A 22044-nucleotide genomic window follows, 5' to 3' on the forward strand; every position below is an offset into this window, starting at 1 on the left:
CAAGAAAGCCTGTGATAGTTGAGAGGCTTCATGGACCCCAGAACAGATCATGTTCTTACAACCAATCTATTCTTTGCCGCTATAAACCTGTGGTGGGTGGGACATTTTGATTAGGTTATTTCAGCTGAGGCTTGCCCCAGGTGGATCTTAATCCTCTCACTGGAGTTCTTTATAAGAGGATGAAAACTGGAGAGAAAGAGACAGAAGACAGAGGGAAAAATCCATAGAAGCTGAGACAGAAAACCCGGAGAGCTAGAAGGTGAAAGCAACAAAACCTGAAAGAGAAGGGAGAGATCGGCAGTCATTGCCCCGTGCCTTGCCGTGTGGCAGAGAACCTCAAGATCGCCTGCAGCAGGAAGAAGTTATTGTCTTGATGATGCCTCGATTTGGACATTTTCATGGCCTCAGAACTGTAGGCTTGTACGCTAATAAATTCCCATTGTAAAAGCCAGCCTGTTTTATGGTATCTACATTTCAGCAGCGTTTTACCACTGAAACAAGGCCCGGGTGCCAGCTCATCAGGGACAATGAGGATCAGCTGGGCCAATCGGTGGCTCTCTAAGGAATCTGAACCCGAGTGTCTGGGGAGAGGGTCAGTCAGCCGGTAGTCGGTAGGTGAGTGCAGACACCCGCAAAAGCAGCAGAGAGAATGAGAAAAGTGGCACATTTGCTAAGGGGGGACTGTGGGGCGGGACAGCAAGGTTCTCCCAGTGCCTGACTACATTTCATCTCCCTGTGGTCAGCTGAAGGGCTGTGCAGGGATCCCTGGAAGAGTTTTGTCTCTTTTATTTCCAAACTTAAATTTGCAATAAAACTCCATTCCTGAAATAGCTTGAACAAAACGTTACAACCTCAGAAATCTAATGCATAGAGTCCAATATTTGGTAAAATTGTGCTGAAAAATTGAGAGGCAATTTAATATAAAGAGGTTCAATTTTACCTTTTCATTAATTTTAGGAAAACATTTTGGGACACAATATTAGCCATTGTGTATGACTTCAATGAGTTTAATAAAATTTGCCAGTATGGACGCTACAGAAATATTTCCTGCTGACAAAGCAAAACAAAATTGTGTTGAAAGTGTCATCACCATTATTAGGATAAAAACTTAGAGGTTCAGCGTAACGGTTTCCTTCCAGAACAAATGTCAGGTTGCATGGCTTACTTCAAATACTCAGATCAGGTTTTTGATATGTTGTTAAACATATCCATAGGTCAGAGTTGTATTTATTGTTTAAGCAGTTACTCTCAGTTTTTCATTACTGATAAGAGCAAAAGGTCAAACTCATCAGTCATTTACAGAGTACTGGTTTGTGCTGATAATATTGTTCAGGGTGAGGATTTCAAAAAAAGAGCATCTAATTATAATGTAGCAGAAAGTATATGAGAATCTTGGAATATCGTGTAGAGGATGGGTCAGTTCTGCCACTGACAAACCATGTTATCCCTTTTCCTTATCCATAAAACAAGCCTGAAATTCTCTGCATTATGATATCTCCATTCAGAAATATAGGCCTGGGGAAGCCTAGAAGGGTGGGAAAAGAACAGACTCGGGAGTCAGAAGACCTGGTCCACCAATAACTACTGTGTGATTTGGGCAAGCTGTTCATTTCTCCAAGGTTCTGTTTTCTCATCTACACAGACCTTGAAATCCTTTCTGGCAACATGCCTCTGACTCTAGTATTGTTATATATAACAAATGTTAAATATAGATGAATCCTTTGGGAAGGATGAGGGGCTACCTGGGGAATGAAGGCAAGGTAATTGATGCAGAGGCATGGGCTCATTAGAAACATCAAGACAGGCAGGCTGTGCTTTATGCTCACCACTCAAAGTCCTTTATGAGCATCAGCTGGGGTAGCTCTTCCTTTGCTGTACTGGCTCATCAAAGCAAGTCATTGACCTCAGCCATGTCTGCTGCCATGAGGAGGTGACACCATGGGAGAAAGCCTGCCGACTTGCAAGTCCACGTAAATGTCCACGTCATTTCAATTGCTCAGTTGTGGGGATTGTTAGGATCCTGCAATAGCTTTTATCTCAAATTCTAGGTCACTCATTTTAAGAACTCTTTATAAAAAAAGATGAAAAGAGGAGCTATGCATTAGTAAGTTATTACTAACCTCTGTACTTAGTCACATTAGCATGATCCTATTTTCTTTAGACCAGGATCCTTTGGGCCCATTAATAAGAGACACCGATTCTTTCCAGCATTGCTAAGGAAGGGAATTTTTCAATTATATGAATGAAGAAAGGACACACAGTCAAGGTAGGGTGGCCAACAAGATAGTAATTATATTTGAAAGAGCATTCTTCTGTGGAACATTCCAGACAGACGAAAAGGTCAGGGAAACCGGAAAGGACATATGGGCTAATACCTCATTGGCCATTTAACTCTGGCCTTCCCAGTGGCCCATCAGGGCTACACGGACCAGGATCATCTTCTGGGTCTTCATTACTCATGCTTCCTGTTGACTTTATAATCCTGCATCTTGCTGGGGGCATTGTTGAGCCCGTGGGATGAGATATTCTTGTGTGGGATCAACAGTCTGTAAAGGAAAAAGTGGCATCATCAACTTTCTGAGCGAACATAACGTATAATACTCTCCGGAACTATCTTTGAATTAGTATCATTTCACCATCAACTAATCCTTTGTTAAAAAAAGAAGAAAATATTGAGCCTGCTCATGCCCACATCAGAACTTTTTTACCATTTCCCCTCTTAAGAAAACTTTTTTGCAAGGTTCTTGAATAGAGTTGGTCGCTGGAAATTGAAATTAATCCAAGAAATTCTTAGAGGATAATAAAGATTTTCTCATTGCATAAATGCTGTCAAGAGGGTTAGTTACAATATATGATATAGCTATGTCCTTGTTCATTTATTTTTCCTGGAAAAGGCAAGATCTCAGACAATATGCCAGAGGAATTAGCCTAAATTAGAATTATATAATAAAGTTCATAGAACAAAAGATCTGAACATAACTTTTGACTCTCAGATTTTAGTTTCTTTTGATTCCCATTATATAAGAATTGGATCTCAATAAGGTATTTTTGGCTTTGGATATATATATGTTTTCAAGCCATCATAGCACAAATGTAAGCTACCTCCAGTTCTATTCAGCAGTACTCCCCCTGTTTTGGTCTGAAAGGATTAAAATGGGTACACCCATCTGGGCATCCAGATGATAGTGACAGACTTAGCTCAGTTCTTGGGTCAGTCTGGGTTGCTGGAGCTAGACAATGACTCAGAGACTCAGTCAGTGGGGCTCAGGGGACAGATTTAGACAACTGATGCTAAAAAAAGGTATGACGCTCATATTTATAATCCCTTATTGTCCCAAAGGCAAAAGTACTAGGCCTGCTCCACACAAACTCTTCAAATCGCCTTTCTTTCCATGGACATTCACCTGCATCAAATATTATTGTTGAAAGTGGTGGCAGTAGGGCCCAGGAGGAGTTTGGGTGGAGGACTTACCACTATTATCCAGCTTTGCTACCATTTAAATCTGGATGGCTCAAGCTCCACATGCCTTTAGGCATAACCCAGCCCTACTTCTCCTCTCTCAATTCAGTAAACACCATTGGAAATGAAGCCTGAAGGCTCTCTTAACTAAGGAGTGCTTGCTATGTCCCTCCTTGGTAAAGGTAGAGGAGCACATTTACCTGCAGCTGAATGGGGGTACCATATGAAGTTAATGCTACATCCTCCTCAGCTCCATCACTGTCTCGGGCTGAAAGCCAAAGGAGGGAAGGGCTGCGTTAGTGTCAGAGATTCACATGGAAATAGCACATGAGGACTAGGAGAAGACTCAATGGCTTGCAAAGAGATCCCTGACACTTTATGGCAAGAAACTACTACAAAAGAAATTCTTAGTTTAGGCTGTTTAAAAAAGATCCATTATTTTTAAAAAAAAATATTTTTAAAGTCTATGAGGAAGATTGTAATGGAGAAGGTTGTTCTTAGGAGAAGGTTGTTCTTAGGAGAAGAACATCTATATTCAATAATGGAAGAGGCTGAAGAACCCTAATCACTTTCTAGAGAAAATATGCTAACAGTGGGTCAGAGTCCTTCTACATGTGTGATGTTGGGCATCTCCTTCAATGTAAAATGAAAGGCTCAACTAGATCATCCCTAAGTCCCCTTTAGGCTCCATACTATCGGTGCTTTGGTTTAATTTTTAAAACTGGACAACAAATATTCCTAGAGACAATTTTACCGTGTCAAGAACAATCACATACACACACAAACACAGATATTTGTTTAGTGTGTGTCTTCAACCAGACTGTAAACTCCATGAAGACAGGAACTGTGTCTTTTCTGCTGCTGCATCTCTAAGGCTAGGCACTTGCTCAATATTTCTTTGTTGTTTGATGATCACAGACATGGCTGTATCACGAATGTTCACACCTATAGCCTTATAGTGCTGAGTGCAAGGATCCTGCTTGGTTCTCTCACTTGTTAACCATGTTACCTAGGGCCAAGTTACTTAACCTTTCGTTGTCTTTGTTTCCTGATGGAAATGAAAGAGGGATAATGAGGATCATAAAGCAAAATTATTTTATAGGGTTGTTTTGAGATTAAGTGAATAAATATATGTGAAGACCTCAGAAGGGGGCACACTCTTAGAATCCCTTATATGCTAACCTTGTAAGTTACCATTATTATTCTTGGTGACGGTGGGGTATAGTTACAATTGATGCTCTTCCATAGTCCTCTTATGGGAATTTTTTTTTTTTTTTTTTTTTTTTTTTTAAAGGAAAGACAGAGAGAAGGAAGGAAGGATAGAAGGAAGGAAGGAAGGAAGAAAGGGAAACATCTTTTTTAAACATTTTCTTGTTTTATTGTATTCTGTTTCTCCGTTTTTGGTACATGGGCTGGGGCCGGGAATCGAACCGAGGTCCTCCGGCATAGCAGGCAAGCACTTTGCCCGCTGAGCCACCGCGGCCCGCCCCTCTTATGGGAATTTTTAAAAGGAATTGGAACCTGTGAAATATGAAATGTTCATCTTTGCTTCATGCAGAATGAACTGAATCCTTGGTTTCACTCTGTTTCTCATGACACAACCCCTTGGTAACTAACTTTTACTCAACATTCTGTCGCATCAGACAAGATCATAAATCGAAGCTGCCTATTTCTTCCAGCTTCAGTTATTATTCACGAATTTACCAAAAGGCTGAGGGTTCCTATGTATTAATACTTTATCAGCCTCATGGTAAGAAATCTCAGTTGAATAAGTAAGACCCAACATTTATATGTGGAGGAGAAAGGGACATCATCATCATCATTTAAAGACAAGGAGTGTGAAGGTTTTAGGGGTTGAGGATCTTTGTTGTATCTTAGCATTGGTACAAGGAGAGCTGAGTTGCAAAGCACTCTTTTCTCTGCCCCAGGCTGTCCGATTATGTCAATGCTTCCTGAATCTTTATTAATGTCATTATCCTCATTTTATCTGTCCTCAAACTAAACAAATCCTGACTGTGACTCACTGCCTTCTTCCCTGCTTTATGCCAATCCTCTCTCTGTGCCCTATGCTCTTGAGAGCAAACAACAACAACAACAACAACAAAACTTCATATGAAAGAACAAACAAAAATTATGTGCTGCCTGGAACCATTTGAATTGAGTGTCCCCTAATAAGATGGGTGCCTTGAAGAGCAAAAAATGTCGAGAATTGTCAAAATAGGCTAGTCTAAGCAAAGTTGGTATTTGCTAAGGAAAACAACCTGAAGGGTTTATGTTTGCAGAAACATTTTTCTCTTGGTTTACCTCATTTTATACTCACTGACCCATTCTTACATTATGTAGTTCATTGGTTATTTTACCTTCAAAAAAGTCAGAGTAGGTTTGTATGAATTCAAACACTTGACAGAAAAATGCAGACAGTAATGTAATAATTTCAAATATATATGGTTCTTGCTTTAGCAAATTTGTTATAAAGAATTCTAATTAATCTAAAACAGATCAAGTAGGCAATAAGTAAGAGGAACTTTGCATCCATAAAAAAAAAATCCATGGCTGATTTTCTACTATATTTAAAATCTCTGTAAATTATGTCACATTTTAAATACTCATTTAAAAGAGCTGCCAATTTAAAAATTTCAATTACAATACAGATTTTCAGAGGAACACATTTTTAACATGGGGCAAAGAATATTTATACCCTTTTGTTTGGGGTCCTGTGCTTAATTGCATTTTCATTCTCTAACCAGATGTTTTTGGATCTTGGAATTAAGTCCTGAAGCCACTTAAGAGGAATAAAACCTAAACTTCTATAAAGACTTCAGGGAAATGGAGTCTTAGTTACCTTTGCTGATCTGTTTCAGTGTTTATCAATTCCTATTTTCATATTTAATTTGAATCCCTCATGCTTTGTTTTGAGTCCATTTTCATCCATTATCTTTAGTTGGAGATGGAAAACAACAGGACAACTGCCCCTTGGAGTGAGGTCTTCACAGTTGTGAAATTCCCTGCTAATCACCCCTTGCCTTACTCTTTTCTCAGCTGAGTAATTCTGGTTGCTACAACCTGGTGATAATCAGATAATTATCTGACCAGCATCACAACTACAAACAATTGATCAGATGACTCACATAACAAATGCATGGACTCAAACAAAATGTAGTACAGAATGTAGAGAAAGAACTTCAATAGTTTATGAGAAAAGCACGTACAGCTTAAGAACTACCGTCTTAGAGTCACTGTCTTAACCTTTGCACATAGCTCTGATATTACAACTTGTTAATCATCTTTGTGGTTTTCCACTGATCCTCTTCAAGTCCCATCCTCCTGCCCCCCCTTCTCATTAGTGGGTCCCAAAACTGGCAGCGCTAGTCTGGCTACAGACTGACCAGTGTCGAGTGCAATGGCTCAATTATTAATGCTGATCACATGTCTGTGTATGTAGTATTGGGCTTGTGTCTTGAGTAACAAAAACAAAGACCTCTTAGGCCGTTTTCTGACTGTCAGCTCATGATTTACAGTAACACTTAGGATTTTCAATATACTGTTCTTGTCCATCCCTTACCTAGTTTGTATCTATGCATATGTTTTTCCCACCTGGTTGTAATCCTTCCCTTTTAAAGTTTTGTCCATTCTTCTATTGTTGTAAAAAATATTTTTACTTTTTCTAGTTTACCTAAATTCCATTTCCATTCCCTGATTTTAAGTTTCTGGTTATTCTGCCCAATCTTGGAGCCATCTTTGCATTCCTTGCTACATTGTTGATTTTTTTTTCACAAACTGTCAAACTCCATTGACAATCACTACCACTGGTTGAACATTTCCTGCTCAGAAGTGGATTTTATAACTATGCTTAGATAATAAAGATATTTCTGGTCAAAACAGGAAATAGTATAGTTTTGCAAGCTCTGGTTTTTCAACTAGGACACCCCTTAGAAAGTTTTAAACACTTGTTTAATATTTGGGGGACATGGTATATGGCTCATTAAAAGTCCCAGTATGCATTGAGATATTATGAAACTCCAAAAACGTCTTTCTCTGGATTTGTTTCTTGGTAACAAACTTAACAGAAAAAAAACGCAAGAAGTTTTATCCTATCTTCTGGTAAGAACTGTGAGTAGTTTCAAGAAAACAGTGAGTCTGCAATTCTACCACACACGTCAGTTACACATCATCAACAAGCAGTTAAAACTTTTATAGGAAGGATGTACAATTTCAATTTCTGACTCTCGGTCAGCTGAACTGAAAAGTATGAATGGATGCACTTATCAACATAGAATTTAATTTGAATGTGTAATTAGCTGTAGATCACAGCTCAAAAAAATGCTTGTACTTAAAAGGAAGGCTTCTATTAATTTTTGAGCCCGGTGAACATCATATGTGCTATATAATAAATAAAATATCATCTTTGCACATCAGAATTGTGAGAAATCAGATGCCTATTAAGACACAAAAATTGATGTGAAACTATGATCTGGAGCTATAATGGGCCAGATGTTTCAGAAATGAGTTAATGAGTTTTGACATATTTCCAGATAACTGAAATTAGCCACTATTTTCCCCAACTTGTTGGGATCCAAGCATCCTTGTCATCATGGATAATATATTTTATTTCCTAACAAAGTATAGTCAGGTGGCTTGGTCTTACATAGTAGCATAAAAATATGCTCTTGAAATTATTATAAAAATGCCACATATGCAAATTGCTTTGTGCCAATTGTATTCATCTGCTAATGAGTACACAGCTGAACTTTTACTCAGGATTCTGATTTAATGATGTTTCCTGTCTTTTCTTTTTTTTTTTAATAAATATTGAAGGGTTTTAAGCAGTGAATGGTTTGAAAATCTGGAAGCTATTGGGCTTATGACTTTAACAAGGTGGTGAACTCTATGAACCAATCTATTATTACTGTTTGGGCAAACCATCTCTGGGACTACAATTTTTAAATGTCAATCCTTTTGCCAGGATTGATTTCTGTACTTGGTGGCCAAAGCATCTGGACTTATAGGTCATGCAGTCACATGATTCAAGCCTAATTTTGGGCTGGTTAACTCATTTTACAGTGGGTGCTTTTACCCAACATGAATACTCAGAGCCACATCCTGTTTATTTGGGGCCTTTGATTCATTTCTGTCTTGGTCTTTCCCAACAAATTTCTATGTGTTGGAAGAACCAAGTTTTAATAAAAGTTTACCCTTGATTTTAGATGTCTTCGTCCCCATGCTTGAATTACTGTCACTCAACTAAAATCTGATCATTCCCTTTTTGTTCCCTCTTGGTTCATTCTGCCGCCCTATTTCCCCCTTCTTTCTTCCAAAGGACAGCTTCCTTGTATCTTTACCCCCTGGGAAAGTACCTCTTGAGAGCTCCTGGTTCTCCACTCTGAAGCCGTGTTGGTAGGCTGGGACTGAGCAAGCGTTGCCTTGTAAAGGGCTATCCTGCTTGCATGATCTGTAGAGAATGCAGAGCTCAGGTATGATGTACAGCAGCAGGAAAACCCAAGCGTTGGTGACCAGGGCAATACAGATGACGGGGTCGTCCCACTGGGGCTGCCGCTGGAACTGGGGGTTGCCTCTCATGAGCATGGTGATCCACACCACCCAGATGATGATGGAGATGAGCACGGTGATGAAGATGAACCTTCCATGCTGCTTCCAGTTCTCACATGGGCCACAGAAGGCGGTTTTGGAGACAAATAACGTGAGGGCCATCAGTAAGAGGACATAGACCAGGAGTGCAACGAAGTCCACATTGAACTGATAGGGTGTCATGTGCATAAACATCGAACATTTGGTCATCATGAGAGTCACGTACTCAATAGCAATGATCGTCTGCAGCAGGCTGACACCGATAGCAATGCACAGAATTGTGGTCCAACAGAAAGAGACTCTACCCCGGACTAGCCTCACCAGGTTGGAGGCATGAGCCAAGAGACATGAGAAACAGAGAGCAAAGAGTACCCCAAAGAGGAAGAAGCGTACAGGGGCAGTTTGTTCATTGAGCTGGGTGATGAAGGCAAAAGCAAGTCCAAAGAGCCCTAGCACACCCAGGAGGAAGAGGAATTGGGTGGGGAGGACGTTCCACTGGCAGCAGTCCTGAACTTTTCGCATGAGGAAGAGAAATGCCAAAAGCAACAGAATTGTAACCACTATGCCAATCACTGCCAAGGACTCCATCACAATGCTCCATACTCCCTCAGTGTAACAGAAGAGATAATACTCCTCCCCAGCGGACTTGGTGCAGTCCTCATACATGGTGATGTATAGGTGGGGCTCACAACAATGATCTTCTGATCCCCTGCAGAGAAAAGGTGAGAGAAACATCACTTTGCACCCACCCATCTGTTGGGTAGCTCTTGACAGGACACTATAATGTGGCTCATTCCTAAATGTAGACACCTGAGTATACTGAATGAAATGGCTTTCCCTAAAGTGTCACTAAACATGTGCGAGAGCTGCAGTTTAGTTGGTCTGACACCTAATAGTATTCTAAAAGCTATGCTTTCCTAGGGGAAAAAAATCAAAGGTATATATAAACGTGATCCAAGGGGATAGGAAATGCCATCATATATATTACCCCACCACATTCAAAACTGTTGACCACGGGGTGTCAGAAAAGGAAATGAGAAAGAAAATCTAAATCTCTGAAAACTATCTGAGCTCCATTCTGAGAAAAAGCAGAACAAACTCTATTTGGCGCCAGTCAATTCATCCATGTATATGTCACAATCCCCACCAAATCTTTTGAAGGCCAATGCAGAACCTTTTTCATAAAGTGGGCATGAAAATGTATGCACGATCGATGGGATTCTGGTTATACCAGGCTCTTGAATAAGGTTGGCAGACACTAATGGATCACTTTAGTCTCTGTTGTTCTGCTCCTACAGTACGCAGGTAGATGAGTATTCCCAGTAATTCTAATGTCTGCTCCTTCTTTGAATTCAGTTCAAGTCAACAGAATGCAACAATTATTATTACACATCTATTACCTGTCCATCAAAAAGTAATAAAAAATTGACCCTGCCTTCGAGTAACTTTTTGGATAGTTTAGCACTTAAAGTCCTCGTCTTGACAGAGATAGCCTGGAAAAAAATCCCACATATACATTTGGAAAAAAGTATCTCACAATTAAGTACCCCAGCTCTACTCCCCTTCAGCCATGGAGGGCTCCAGGTTTATAGCTGAGGGCTTGGACCCTTGGATTCAACTTACCTCCTCTGTGTCCTCTCTGGAAGCTGAGGCTGTAGTGGCGGTGAGGTTGTAACTGCCAATGAGTAAGAAGGAGACAACCTTGCCTTCTTTAATCTCTCCCCAAATGGGCGGAAGGACTGTAGGCCCTCACTCAGATTCCTGCAGTGTCAATAAAAAGAACCGGAAGGACAGAAAGACACACCTATTCCAGTTTCACAGCGACTGTTCTCCAGAGATTTCTTCAGTGTGAATAATAATTTTTCATTCATCTGTTTACTAGAGGAACCTTGGCCTTAGGGCAGTTCTGAAGGCAGGTGTGGATTTAGGAAAGACTGCTTCTTCCCTGTATATGCCAATGTGTTCAGTTGGCCTCACAGGAAGACACTTCATTCTTTTTCTGATCTACTCCCTAGAGAAGCCACCTCCAGAAGCTTTTCCATATCTTGATTTTAATTGCAAGATCCAGAAGAGCAACCCAATTGAATAAAGCAATGAGTTTCACTGAGCTATAAGGTAGGGTTATGTGCATTAAATGGGCCAGCAATCTTTCTTCATGCTACTACTCTGTTTTGGAAATCCTTCCTCAGCCCCTTACTATCCATCAAGAGTGTGCCCTTACTGGACCAGCCATTTCTGGTACTGTCCAAGGCGTTGGCTATCATTTTCCTCTATCCTATCCCTTCCTACTCCCATCAGAATGCACCTGGTCTGGCCTTATTCCATCAGGGCCTTCCTAGATTCCTAGATACAAGAATTCCTTCAATTATAAGTCACTAGCTGACATTGGTATAAGGTATTACTTTTCTCCTGTGGTGGCATATAATAAAGCACACAATACAGTGTCTGGCTAATACTAATTCCCCACCTCCAAATTTGCTCCTTGATTCTTTCCCTGGATACTTGCATTTCAACAGAGGACTTTTGAAGACCTCAACTTTAAGCTTGTTAGTCTGGTTTCAAGGCCTTACCTTGTCCATCCAATCTTACCTTCTTCAGATCTTCAGGTCCTGTGGTTTAGCCGGGTTGTTTTTTCTGCTGCTTCATGGAGAAGCAAGCTCCCACCTGTTTGCCTTCCCTTAGGAGATGCCCCTGTCATGAACTGCCTCTTGCTTTATTCCCATCCATCCTGCTTACCTATTCAGATACTTTCTCTACCTCTAAGATCTGGCTTGGTTCATCTTTATCCCCTCAATGAAACCTTTTCTGATCATTCTCTTCCTCACTGATCACCTTCAGCCTTGAACTCTACAACACTTAGTGCATGTACCTTTGAAAATTGCCGTTTCTGCCTTGTATCACTCACTGCTCCTTTGTTTGCATTCATCTCATTCCCTTGATTAGATTTATAGTTTCTTGGGGGTCAGGTTCCACATCTTATGACCCCAGAGCATCTGGCTCAGTGTGGAACAGTTCCTGAGGTGACGGATGGATGGATTGGGTGCTTTTAATGATAGAAGTCCAGACTTTGAGAAAGGTACTTCTTAGCAGTATGGTTGTTTACAGATGTTTTAAAATGTAAATCACCTGCAAATAAGTTGAGACTGTAACAAGCCCTTGAAAATTTCATTCTGAAGTGTTGTTCTATTTAAGAGACCTCAAACCCTTAAAAGCCATTTTCTCCTTTGAGAGAAGAAAATCCTAGGGAATTCCAGTTTCACAGCAACTTTTCTCCACAGATTTCTTAAGTGCGAACAATAATTTTTCACTCGTCTGTTTCCTAGAGGAAGCTTGGCCTTAGGGCAGTTCTGAAGGGTGTGTGTATGTGAATTTAGGGGAGACTACCTCTTCCCTCTACCTATATACGCCAATGTGTGCCCTCTCCTTTACTTGCTCTGGGCATCGTTATGGTCCCGTGGAACTGTAAATACTAATCTAAAGTTTGAGTTTGGGGTAAAGGGGTTCTCCAGATGATGAGAGTTGACACCCATGAGAATGCACTCAAAGAAACTAGTGAGTGGTTAGACAGCTGTTATTAAAACAATAGGAGGATTTTCCATTTATTTCTTCCAGGAGAACAATTTTGGTGACCCCATCTTCAGAAGAGTGAAAGAGACCCTGTCCCCATCCCCTTCAGTTGGTTAGTCATGGACATTGCTGGGTGCCGTAACGCTTGGTTTCTGGCGTGCTAGTCTTCTAAGCAGATTCTTCCTGACTCTCCAAGTGGCTTGAGGTCAGCGAATTAATGGGTTAATGACCACAAAGCCCTTTGAGCACCTTAGATAAAAAGACCCGTCCTAGGTATTAATTACTGTTATTTTAAAATCTGGGGTTATAGAATAAACCCATCTACTGCTAGACCTTTTGTCTACACAAAATGCAAATTACTCACACCTCATTTCTTTTGCCTTTTATGCAGCGACAATCTCAGACCAAACAGCTCGGATATGACTTTGATGAATCAAAATATATTGATTGCAAGAAGTTCATTAAAAATGAGATAAAAGAGTCAAGAAGCCAAATGCCTTTTGCCAAATATCTTTTTGCATTGTTTCCTTCAACTTGTAGAAACAAAGCTGGAGGGAATGTTGAAGGTCACCTAGTCCTACCCTTTCATTAATACTTCACAATAAGGAAGCTAATATAATAATAGGAGGAATTTAATAGTAAGAAAGGGGAGGCCCAGAGAGATGAAGGATATACCTAAGGCCACAGAATGTTCTAGGAAGCAACCAGGGGTGACTGACCTGTGGAAAGCATTCTTTTTTTAAAAAATGTATTTCAAAATATATATATATTTTCCTAAATGTAAAAGCAATATATATACATGGTAAAAATTTTCAAACTATGTATTAAAACAGAATGAAAATAATAATAAAAGTCTCACATAATCTCTCTAATACTGGTGCATAATCTTTCAAACCTTTTTAATACACATACAATTCTTTATTTGCTATTGTAATAATTAATATTTTACAAAATGAGCTCAAACTATATCTATCATTTTATAGTATATCTTTTCATCTCTATTGATATTATAGATTTACTGTGATCTTTTTAAAAAATAATTTTATTGGACAACTGCTAAAAAAAGCTTGAAAAAAAACTTTAAAATCTCCACTACCACATTGTGAGTGTATGTATAGATAGATAGATAAAGAGAGAGAGAGAGAAAGAGAGAGAGAGAGATTCGAACCTAGAGGGTAACCATTGTTAACAATTTTGTGTTCATTTCCATTTTTTCCCTTTAAATTCACCCTCCCCCCACCCCCACAGCTCTATATATGTGCATACACTTTTATAAAAAATGGAATTTTGGCCTGTAAATTTTTTCAATTCTACCCAATAATATTCTAAGCTGGATTATCTTCTTATTTCTGGCACTCATATTGCAATGACTTGGAAAGCATTCTTGCTGCTATACCAGACTGTCTTTCCTGATGCTTCCAGCTCAGAAGGACAAACACCTTAGAGAGACAAGGTATAGGGAGTGTTGGGCTTGCCTGGCTCAGACACAGTTACTTCTTGGTTAGAGAAAGCCTAGGGCCTGTTAACACAGAAAGGATAGGCTGGCCTTACCTCCTCAGCCCAAGAGGATGTGTGGGTTCCACCTGTCCCTGCTGGGATCGAGCACCTTGGAAGGTCATGTGGTGTAATGTTGGACAACAATTTGGTGGGTCATTGTTCTAGTTTGCTAGCTGCCGGGATGTAATATACCGGAAATAGAATGGCTTTTAAAAAGGGGAATTTAATAAGTTGCTAGTTTACAGCTCTAAGGCTGAGAAAATGTCCCCGTTAAAGCAAGTCTATAGAAATGTCCAATCAAAGGCATCCAGGGAAAGATACCTTGGTTCAAGAAGGCCGATGAAGTTCAAGGTCTCTCTCTCTCAAGTGAGAAGGCACATGGTGAACACAGTCAGGGCTTCTCTCTCACTTGGAAGGGCGCATGGCAAACACGGCGTCATCTGCTAGCTTCTCCCCTGGCTTCTGGTTTCATGAAGCTCCCTGGGAGGCGTTTTCCTTCTTCATCTCCAAAGGTCGCTGGCTCGCGGACTTTCTGCTTCTTGGTGCTGCAGCATTCTCTGTTCTCTCTGAATCTCCCATTTTCCAAAACATTTCCTCTTTTATAGAACTTCAGAAACTAATCAAGACCCACCCAAATGGGTGGAATACACGCCTTTACCTAATTCAGCTTAACAACCACTCTTGATTAAATCACATCTCCAGGGAGATGATCTGATTACAGTTTCAAACATACAATACTGAATAGGGATTAAAAGAAACAGTTGACTTTACAAAATGGGATTAGGATTAAAGCATGGCTTTTCTAGGGTACATACATCATTTCAAACCAGCACAGTCATAATGGGAAAGAAAGAGAGGGAGAGAGAGAGAGAGAGAATAGAATATGAGAGTGTGTCAAATATTTTTCATCTTGCGACAAATACTGCAGCCATTATAACTGGCTGGCTGGCTGAGGACTGGCCACGTGGTGGGTTACACTGGCCAGGAATGAATCATTTGCCTTTGGCTTATCGGCCCTGGCTGGCTTCATGGGTGTGCAAATGTGCAGTCACATAGAGTCCCACACTCCGAGGGACCCTGCACTTGGAGTTCAATGCTCTGTGATTGCTGTATTGAAATTCTTAGTAGTTTTATCTTTGAAGGTATGTTTTGTAAGTGAAGTTGGATGTGACAGTGGAGCACGCGCTGGGGACCTGAAGCCTCGGCTCACATGTGATCCTGCATCCCACTGCCTCCCGGACTCTCTGGAATGAATTCACAGCCACCCTCTCTGCACCATCCCAGCGCCCTGGGTGCTCCCTTCCCTTTCTGCCCCTGCCCTGTGACCCCTGCTTCCCTCTGCCTGGAGTCACCTGCCCGCCATGGAAGAGGGGATTGATTTACTCACACCTACCCAGGCTCCCTCATTTTCATTTTGAACTGGATCCTGCCAATTATGTAGCTGACCCTGGGCATTTCCTATGATATTCTTGTATAGGGTGCTTAATCTGATTGGCTCTATAATAGGAGAGATAACATTGTATACTTTAATTGAATATTAATATAATGTGTAATTAGTTGTGAAGTACAGGAGCATTTTATCTGGATTGGCAAACTGCTAAAACTGAGTATCATTTATGAGTGCTCAGAGCATTTTTTGGAAAGGAAGTTAGCCAACATTTTTTTTTTTCACTTTGTAGCTATACTGTTTTAATTGAACTAGTGAATACTGCTCTTACTCTGGGTTACTTTATTATCAGGAGAAGAAAACAGATGATGTGAAAAATACAGAGTCATGCTCAAGTTCAAATGCTGGATCTGGAAGTATAAATCTGACAATACTTAAAAAAAGGTTGACTCTAATAACATTTTTTATTTTATCTGAGCTGCATTTGGAAAAGGAAAGAATAGGTACAAGATTTTATAATGAATATTATTTAATGTGATTTTATGAAATATGCAAAGCCTAACAAAAACAATAGACTATATATTATTTATAATAGTAATCTGACAGATGGAACCTTAAAATCTTTAAAATTAAAAATGTGCCTGGGAAAATAACATGATATGTCATCAATAAGTCCCTCAAATATTTCCAAGGGAAAAATACATACATTTATCACAATTTGTTAGTTGTTCAACTACTGTCAATGAAAAAGCCTTAGCATCATCTATTTATTAGTATATAGAGTGACAAGGAGAAAACAGATCACACAGCTGATAAAAATTATTCTTCTGGGATGCAGGGAACAGTATATGTGATTTTTGGTGATAAAATGTTAAATCAGTGGATAAATTAGAAATTATACCTCTTTGAATACCATAATATCTCATCAAATCTGTATTTCTGTAGCACATAGGGAGGCAAAGTTTTCCATGCATTAATAGTCTGGTACAGATTTTGTGATGCAGCTTGATAAAAGCACTGATGTTTCAAGTTGTCAGTGTTTTCAATTGGATCAGATACAAGTGACAAGACAATTTTATGAAGGATTTGTGTTGTTTGAATGTAGTTTCACTCAAAACTGCATTAGACATAATCTCTGGATTGGAAAAGTACATTGTTGATTCAATATGCTTCAAACTGGAAAAAACTGTAAAGGAATGACAAGTGTAGACCACAAACATGAACAGGAAATATGGCAGAATGATTAGAATTTGTTAAAAATTACTACCAATCAAGTTTAATTCATCATGGAACTTCAACATCTAAAGAGATATAACTGAACCTCATGGATTTATTGAAATAAAAAGTGATACATGACAAAACTTTTAGAAATGCTTTGTCCACACATTGGAGCTGGCCATTCCCATTTGCTATCGCATAGCCAGTGTTCCGGCTGCCATGAGGGAAACTGTGAAGGTGAGCATGGTACCCAAACTTGGAAGTAAGATTTAAATATTTTGAATTGAAAAATTAACTCATCTGGCAAATATTTGGGGGCATAATATTTAGATAATAAAGGTGAATATTTAGTTGACATTTTTTTGGCGTTCTTAACCAAAGTTTACATTTGGGAAGAAATTAAGAGATATTTTAGCAAGTCAAACACATTCAAGGATTCCAAAAGACATGACTGCATTTATTTGAAACTCCTCCCATCAAGAGGTGAGATCCGATTCCCCTCCTGAATGATCTCTTGTAACAAATAAAATATGGTGGAAATGATGATGCATGAATTCAGAGGGCTAAGTCAAAAGAAGCCTATAAGCTTCCTCTTTGGTTTCTTGGAAGACTTGGCCTTTTCTGGGACACAGTTGCTATGCTCTGAGAGACCACCCAGAGAGATCATATGCAGATGCCCTGGTCAGTGGTACCAGCTGAGCCCAGCCTTCCAACCGTGCTTAACCAAGCACCAGACAGGTGAATGAAGAAGCTATCTTGGAAATGGATCCTCTTCTTTCAGATATTCATCTGAATCTTCACTGAACAGAATTTATGTCCATGTTTCTGTGCAAGAATTATGTCTTGCTATAAGTTTCCTACAAGTAAACTTTTATCTATACAGAGTTGTAAAATAGCCTAGTCGAAGCCAAAGGCACGGATACCTAAAGGATCAGAAAATCCCAGAAGCACTAACATTCCATTGGAAGGATACTCATTCCAAAATCTTAAATTGTTTCCTTATAAATATAATAATACTAGCTGCTGTATGTCCCCAACATTGTTACAACACATAGAAAGGAATATTATACAATGTTGGAATGAAATAAAAGTAGAGATACTGTTACATCTCGCTTTTCTCTCCAAGTCACAATTTTTACTTTCCAGAAGAAAAGCTAAAGCTTGAAAGGATTATAGTTGAATGAAAAAGGTATTTGCTTTCAAAACTCTCGATTAAACTTGGTAATCAAAAAAGAGAATGGTTGTCTTTAATTCTTGTACTGAAGAATGGTTATTTATTATTTAGATTAAGATTAAAGAAAAATTTCCAATGCTAAACACAGTTACTGACTTTTGCAACAACCTGCTTTATGAATTTTTAGGGCTTTCAACCTTGATGAACTTTCATTTGAAAAATGTGAAAAACCAGATTCAACAGTGTATCAGATATACACATAATCTTGTCCTCATGTATTTCATTGGAATGAATTTATAAATAGACACACCTGTTGATTAAATCAAAATTATGACTACATTTTTGTTTTATATTTTGGATTTAATATTGTATATAATTACCAATAAAATAGTATATTATATTAATTTTGCTATGCTTCTTTTTTTGCATGGGCAGGCATCCAGAATCGAAGCCGGGTCTCTGGCATGGCAGGGAAGAATTCTGCCACTGAGCCACTGTCACACCACCCCTAACTTTGCCATACTTTTATTGCTATTGGTAGTAATGGTAAATACTGTTTCATAAAACTTTTATTTCAGGGCAGAGTGTGTGTGTTTGTCTTGGGTTGAAATGTAAGATGTGCTTCTGACTGGGGGTTGGGGAAAAAAAAAGTTTGAAAACTACTAGTCTCATCAAATGGCCACTGTCTTGGAGTCTGTTTAAATGTCTACGGCTAGTTAGCTCTCTGATCTTGGGCAAGTTTCTTGATCTCTCTGAAATTAAGCAAGTGTTTCATTTCCTCTTCCCCATGGTATATTTTATAGAAAGGAAAAACATAAAAGATCTTGGCAATAATTTCCTCTGGGCTGAGCTAGAGAGTTTTGAAGGCAAAGTGATGATATAAACCATAAACTTAAGGTTAAGCAAGACGGTTTAACCTAAGGAAGAATACCAACAAGTTTAAGGGGTTTGTTTATAACTTAATTACCAACATGAAAACTATAATGCGTAGGTCAAAAGCTAGGTCTATATATTAAAGTAGCCCATCTACTCAGTCCTAGAGCCTCTCCCTAGAAATATACTGTTAGGATTAATTCATTCATTCTTTTGATGACTTTTTGAGCGTCTGTTTTGTGCCAGGTTCTGTGCTTGTGCTTGAGATATCGCAGTGGACAGGATTTAGGACCTGTCATTGTCTTCAAGGAGCTTCAGACTGGGGTGGGATGGAGGGTAGGCAGGTAATGAAAACATCAGTAGACGTGCAATAAGTATTCTGTGGGTTCATGAGGAGGGTTCAGGGAAGGCCGTAAGGAGAAGAGATGTTTAAGCAGAGTTAAGCTACTTGAAGTGAGAAGTAAGAGTGCTTCAGATTGAGGGAACTGTCTGCACAAAGGCAGCGGTGAGGAAGACAACGGCTTATTCTTCCAAAGGCTATCGGTGAGCATGGTGGGAGCGCGGCTGGGTGAGAAGGGAGGTGGGGGGGTCACAGGGCTTGGTCGCCCAAGGCCTTGAAGGCTGGGTTGGTCTGTTATCCCAAGAGTGATTTCATTCATTCTTTTAAAACTATAAATTGGATTCCATTTAATGTCATTCATTCTTTCAACACATATCCTTAACTATTTATTGTGCTAAATGCTGCGGGTAAAGTAAACAAATCAGATGTGGTCCTTGCCCTCATTAGGCTTATAGTTATGCTGCAATAGGACAATAAAACACCACCACCACCATATACATGTAGAATTACTAACTGGAGAACATGCTATAAAAGAATGAATTAAATAGACTGCTGTGATAGAGAAGATCAAATATGTGTGAGGGTGGGCTAGGAAGGCTTCTCTGAGGGCATCATTCAAGCAGAGACTTGAAGGCTAGGAAAGAGCCAGGTATGCCATGAAGGATGGGATGGAGACCATCTCAGCAGAGAGGCCAGGATAAGCAGAAGCCAGGGTCACAGGGCTCAGCATGTCTCCTTACGGCAAGAAGGGGTGTAACAAAGGGTGGGAGTGGGATAGGAAGTGGGCATCCTATGCTTTGGAGACATATGACCCAGGCAAATGAGTCTGACACAATAGGAAACCACAACAGTGTATTAAGCAGGGCAATGGCATAATCCAGTGGGTGTTGTAAAAAGATCAACCTGGCTGCAGACTTTCTAACCTTCTCAGGAACATTAGGCATTTGAGGAAGTGCTAGAGACGACCAGATTAGTTAGGAAGCAGGAGACCATATCAAGAGTGCAGACGAGACATGATGGTGGCCATCGGTTCCCCAGATTTGGGTGCCGGTGATGGAAAATCAGTAAGATTCAAGAGACACTTTGCAGGTGGAGTCTCTGTCTCGCTGGTGTTTTGGAGGCGGAAAATGAAGGAAAACGGAGCTTTTGATGTCCTCAAACCTGGTCCATCAGCAGCCTTCCACATCTCAGTTGATGGTAAATTCATTCTTTTAGTTGTTCGAACCAAAAATCTTGGCATCATCTAAACTTCTCTCTTTCTTTTACACCCCATATTTCATCCGTCAGGAGAAATCCTGTTGGCTCTACCTTCAAAGTACACGCAGACTCTGACCGTGTCTCACCCCTCCACCGTTGCCATCAGGGTCCAAGTCATTTTCTTCTCTTGCCTGCATCACTGCAGTGGACTCCCGCCTGGTCTGCTTCTGCCTTTACTCATCTGGCAGGATATAAGCAACACAGCAGCCAGAGGGAATCTTTCAAATTTCTTTTATTATGTCACTCCTCTGCTTAAAATCCTGTCATGGACTCTCCATTTCATATGGAGGTGAAGTTAGTCTTTAAAATGGCCTGTGAGGCTTAAAGGACCTGCCACTTCTCCTTACCTCTTGGACCTAGCTTTCTCCACTCTTTCCTTTGCTCAGCCCCTGTGTGCTCCCATCTGTCTTAACTCCCTATCACTGCCTATTCACTTTATCTTGCTCCTTCTATTTTTCCCATAGCATTTATTATTTTGTAACATACACTGTGCAGTGCACTGATTTATTATGTCTATTGTTTATTATCTTTATCCCCTACCTGAACATTAACTCCGCAAGGGCAAGATTTTTGTTTTGTTCACTGGCCTATCTAATGCTTGGCATATAGTAGATGCTCAACAAACATTGGTGAAATGAATGAATGATGAGAAGAAATCAAGAATGCGTTAAACCAGAGGGTAGAGTCACAAGTCACAAACAACAAGCATAGTTAATAGGGAAGACTTAGAGGCAGAGGTTCCACAGAAAGCACCTGATCTCCCCATCTCCAGCGCTGGGCCAGGTATGGCTGGAGGATCTGTGGGTTTGTGCTCCGGGGAGGGAACCTGCTCCTCCCCACCCCGTCCCTCCATTTTACATAAGAGAAGCTGGGAGGAGACAAGGAAGCAACTGACCACGTGATCAAGTAAAAATGGGACCTTTCCAACTGAGAAATGGCCTTGTTGCCCAGAGGAACATTCTCAATTATCAGTTGCATTGGGGAGATAGGTGCTGCCTGAGACCCACCCAGCAAACAAGGAGATTTGCTCTCCTCAGGATGATTTCCATTTTTCTGTCTTGAACAAGTTGGTGAACGGTGGTGCCATTTAGGGAGATGAGGAAGATGGAGGGAAGAAAACGTTTTGGAGGCTAAAAGGTCTGAGCCAAGAGTTCAGGTTCAGACATGTCTGGTTTGATCTATCTGTGCTTTATTTGTATGACTATGTCAAGTGGGTCATTGGATATATGCATCTGGAGCTTATTTATTTCTGCATTTTTGTATTTTTCTTCACATGCCAATTTCCCGTTGGCACTGCAAACATGGACTGAGCTGGTAGCTTTCCCAGCCCTCCTCATTTCCCAGCTTTCTTTTGGCACTTTCATGAACCGAGACTTGTTTACTCATTTATTTATTCCAAATCATATACCCAGTTTTTGCTGTGTATTGACACCCTGCTGGGAACAGAGAGTACAAAAATGAATAATAATAACTATCGGTATTCAAGAATATCACATATAATTGGGAAGATATGCTAATATGTTGCTGTGATTTATGTGCACTAAGAAGTGTGTGTGTCTTGAAAAATAAACCACTACTTTGCTGGCCCCCATCACTCTTTCTAACAGAAAGAGACCCAAAAAGAGGATGGATGTTATCCATTCCTTATAGGTCCTTACAAGGGATTATTTCAAAACTTTTGTTGT

At 40.0% G+C, this 22044-nt stretch overlaps 1 protein-coding gene across 1 annotated transcript; it reads right to left on the bottom strand.

Annotated features, from left to right (window-relative positions):
- Nucleotides 1-2474: 2474 nt before the first annotated feature.
- GPRC5D (G protein-coupled receptor class C group 5 member D) lies at nucleotides 2475-9712 on the bottom strand. The gene is made up of 3 exons (XM_077167926.1): nucleotides 8815-9712; nucleotides 3661-3728; nucleotides 2475-2546 (listed from the first exon to the last, which is right to left on the bottom strand). The coding sequence occupies exons 1-3, from the start codon at nucleotides 9710-9712 to the stop codon at nucleotides 2475-2477; spliced, it is 1038 nt and encodes a 345-aa protein (XP_077024041.1).
- Nucleotides 9713-22044: the final 12332 nt, after the last annotated feature.

Source organism: Tamandua tetradactyla, chromosome 7 (genome assembly GCF_023851605.1).
Source record: "Tamandua tetradactyla isolate mTamTet1 chromosome 7, mTamTet1.pri, whole genome shotgun sequence".
In the NCBI taxonomy this organism is placed as follows: Eukaryota; Metazoa; Chordata; class Mammalia; order Pilosa; family Myrmecophagidae; genus Tamandua; species Tamandua tetradactyla.